Source organism: Pygoscelis adeliae, unplaced genomic scaffold, assembly GCF_000699105.1.
Source record: "Pygoscelis adeliae isolate BGI_AS28 unplaced genomic scaffold, ASM69910v1 Scaffold263, whole genome shotgun sequence".
Classification (NCBI taxonomy): Eukaryota; Metazoa; Chordata; class Aves; order Sphenisciformes; family Spheniscidae; genus Pygoscelis; species Pygoscelis adeliae.
In genome coordinates, this window is record NW_008824552.1 from 19,832 (window position 1) to 23,729 (window position 3,898).

General features: G+C 44.1%; 1 protein-coding gene across 1 annotated transcript in view; it reads left to right on the forward strand.

Annotated features, from left to right (window-relative positions):
* INTS4 (integrator complex subunit 4) overlaps nucleotides 1–3,898 on the forward strand; it is a 41,770-nt gene that overhangs the window by 2,170 nt on the left and 35,702 nt on the right. Inside the window, exons 2-3 of the mRNA XM_009321949.1 lie at nucleotides 281–475; nucleotides 3,128–3,245. Coding sequence (XP_009320224.1) covers nucleotides 281–475; nucleotides 3,128–3,245 — 313 coding nt within the window. The remainder of the gene's footprint in view (nucleotides 1–280; nucleotides 476–3,127; nucleotides 3,246–3,898) is intronic.

Consider the following 3,898-nt stretch of genomic DNA (forward strand, 5'->3'; position numbering starts at 1 on the left):
TTTGCTCTGGGGTGGTTGTCTGGGGTTGGAGGAGGCAGGATTTGCCTCCGGCTGGGGTGGGGAGAGGCAATGTTTCCCGGGGATAGGGGCTATCAGGCAGGACAGGAGCAGCCCCAGGGGGCTGAGGGTGTGTGCCTTCCTAAGGCAGATGAGGGAGAGGCCAGCAACTGCCGTGGGGCACAGGAGCTTTCTTGGGCTTGGTGCTGAGACAGGGTTCGCTCTGGGAATGAGTGGGCCAGGATTTGCTCTGTGTTTCTGAACCGTGTCTCCCTGCCCGCAGCAGCAGCACGAGGACCTGTCTGCTAAGAAGCTGCGGCTGACCAAGCCCAGCAAGTCAGCGGCGCTCCATGTCGACCTGTGCAAAGCCACCTCACCTGCAGATGCCTTGCAGTACCTGCTCCAGTTTGCCAGGAAGCCTGTGGAAGTGGAGAGCGTGGAAGGGGTTGTCAGGATCCTGCTGGAGCATTATTACAAGGTGGTGAAGCTGGGAGCCAAGCGTGCTTCCAGAATCCTCCTTCTGGTCTTGTTTTCTTGGGGTTGGATGTGGAATAGAGTCACAGGCTCCTGGTCCTGACTCAGTTGCCAACAGTCTGGGCTGCTGGAAGCCCTCTGTGAGGAGAGTGAGTGACTGTAGTCCTTTACCCGAATGATTCCTGATCATGTTACTTGGTGCCTTTGCTGATGGTTTCAGGAGCCAGTGACAGGGATGTGACTATGTTACCCCTGCAGATGGCCTGCGTGATTAGCCTTAAACTTAAAAGGGACAAAGACATGACAAGTTTTCCAGGGAACCCGGCTGTCCAAAGCTGGCTCAGCTTTATCTGAATCATTCCTGACTGATGTTTCCTTACCTTGCTCTTAATTTCCTCTGATAGCGGAGAAACTTTTTAGCTATTGCTTACGCTGCAGACAAAGCACTTCTAAAATGACACTTCTGAGAAACTTTCCAACAAAAAATTCTTAACAGCAAAGAAACAAATAAATAACAGAAGTAATATATGCTTTGTAGTATCTAGATATTGATCCTTCACTTGATAAAGCAAAACTTTATTGCGGCTGACAGCGCTGCACTATAGGCTGAAACATTTCTCATAAAAGTCCTTGTGCTAGCCTGTTTTTTTGTGGTTTTTTTGGGTTTTTTTTACAATTGAGTCTATTTTGTTTTGAACTTACACTAAAACTCTAAGCTGCATTTTATCTATTTCTGTACTCTACCTGCTTTGGCTTGTGTGTTGAGACTGTTTTACTTTTTCTTTTTTTTCTTTTTTGGATGGAAACTTACTTACGTCATTGGACTAGTCCCCACTCAAAAGAGTGTACAACTTAAGGAACCTAACCTGGTGTAGTTCCATAGCTTTCTATGAAGAAAACTGTGGTTCCTGATCAAATAACGCCAAGTTATTTGGTGTTTGAAGTTTGTGTTGTAGCCTATATTAGAAGAAAGACTCCTAAATCTACAGACAAGGTCACATTTTCAGTGCACAGCCTGCTGCAGAAACCAGCTTTTAAAAAAGCTACAGGACTGCAAAGCATTGTAGCGGCAGTGGGGACGGGGTACCGTAAGCTGGTGTTGCTGTCAGCAACGGTGTGTCCTCAAACAGTGGCCTGAGGCGATTCTGAAAGTCCCTTCCTGGCTCCTGAGGGTGGTCGGGACGAGGGGTTAGAGGCACCTTCACTTGCTGGTGTTTTGGTTGTGGAGACGGCGATCAGACCTGTAAACTAAAAAGAGAAGTTTCTCTAATTTCCTGCTCATGAACAACTAGAAGGAGGGAGAAAATGCCCTCTGGAGTGGGAGGCTGCTCGTAATTCGGTAATGAAAACATTGCAGACGTTATTCACAAGGCTTTAAAAAGTGCCTTTGTAAGTGTCCTTTTTGAAATCATTGATTTCATCTGTGTTCGTGGAGAGGGTTGTCCTTTTATTAAAAGAACGTGAGAAATGCTGAGTAAACATCAAATGTATTACACTGTGGAAATCCGTGCGTCCTACCACTGATGGGAGTAGCCCAATGACAGTAACTGTTGTTCAAGCACATAATTTTGGCCCTGGGAAAGAAAATGCTTCTCAGCTCAGTTGAGAAAGAGATTACTGCCACGGGTATCGCATCTGTCACCTGGGGGGGCGTGTGACACTGAAGTCTCTCCTAAACACTGTTGAAAGACCTAAAAGTTGTAACCGTAATATTTCTGTGCCTGTTGAAAGATGTAATACTTGTAATTGTAATATTTCTGCACCTCTGTGTTCAGCGCTGCACAATTGCTGATCTAAGTATGAAATCCAGACTTCTTTTTGTCTTTCCACCTTGTGTCGGATATCCTTGGCGATAGGATGAAAGAGAGAGCTTCCAGTTATGACCAGAAGTCTTGTGTGCACGAGTCTGTAGAGGACTCAAAATAATAACTCTGAAATGCGTGAACTTTTAAAATGTATTTAAAATGAATACTAATTTGTGAAGCTTATTTCTGTAATTATCACCTATGACAGCTTTTGCTGTTGCTTAAATGAGCAGATGTATGCAGCTAACACGCTCCTATTATTTTTTATTTTTTTTTTACCTTGCTGTGTTGGGTTTCTTTCTTTCAAAAAAGATGGGCAGGATTCCTCCCCACTGTTAAAAGAAAGAGTTGTTTTCTGTAGCCCACATGCTTTGCTGCTTAGCAGAGGTCAAGAGACCATCAGTCTCCGTTCGGATCAGTCTCCGTTCTTCTTCTAAAATCCTCCCATTCGCTCATTAAAAACTTGCAAAGATGCTAACGTTATCAACACTGAATATTCCAGCATCTTGAAAACCTGATTTATTTAAACTTTAAGTTTTCAAACAGTGTGAAGGTGATTTTGAGGACTTAGGAGTAAGAGATTCATTTTGAAACGTACTGGAAGCTGCTACATAAACATTCCGGTATGGTTAATTCGTAGAATCGTTAAGGTTGGAAAAGACTTCTAAGATCATCGAGTCCAACCGTCCACCCATTTTCTATGGGGTGTGCTGTGGACGTATGGAGGAGGAAGTAGCCTGACAGTAAAATTCAGACCCTTGTGCTGAATTACACACAGGTCCTGCCTGTGTGTAGCGTTTTACGCTCTTCAAACTGGGAAGCGAATGAAGGTGTCTGCCGTTTCCTTCCAGGAGAACGATGCCTCTGTAAGATTGAAGATTGCTTCCTTGCTGGGCTTGTTATCGAAGACTGCAGGATTTTCCCCTGATTGCATTATGGATGATGCCATTAACACGCTTCAGAATGAGAGTAAGTCTCGCTTTTCAGGTGGTGCTTGAGATCAAGGCGGAATCATGTAGTCTTTAAGCATTTAGGACGGTGGCAAGGCCCTTACATCTGAAGTGTATAATTGGGAATTGTTGCTCAGAGTATTTATTTTCTGCTTTTGTGAATGCTGACAGGCAATACCATGTTCTGAGGAGGAGAAAAATGTTGCTCAGACCTGCCTGCTGTATACCTTTGTTTTAAGGGAGTGCAAAGTTTGCTGTTGCATCTAGGTGTGAGAGCCGTTGCTTCTCAGGTGCTCTGTTCTAGAGGACTGTCTTGGTTAAAGTGGAATGTTGTTTGAAGAGGAGTTTTTTTTCTTACCATGCTGCAGGCTAGCTCATCAGAGCTAATGCAAGAAGGCATTAGTTTATTAGCATTGGATTTGTAATAGACAGTAAAATATAGGTTGTCCTGTTTGTGGCTTCACTAAGTCCATTTTTATTTTCTGTGTTATATTCACAGTTTTTATGTGCTTTACTTGATGCAGTTTACTTTTGTTTTAATGTCATTTATAGAATCAAATAATGATTTGGGTTGGAAGGGACCTCTAAAGGTCATCTAGTCCAACCCCCCTGTCATGGACGGGGACGTCTTTCACTGGATCAGGTTGCTCAGAGCCCCGTCCAACCTGACCT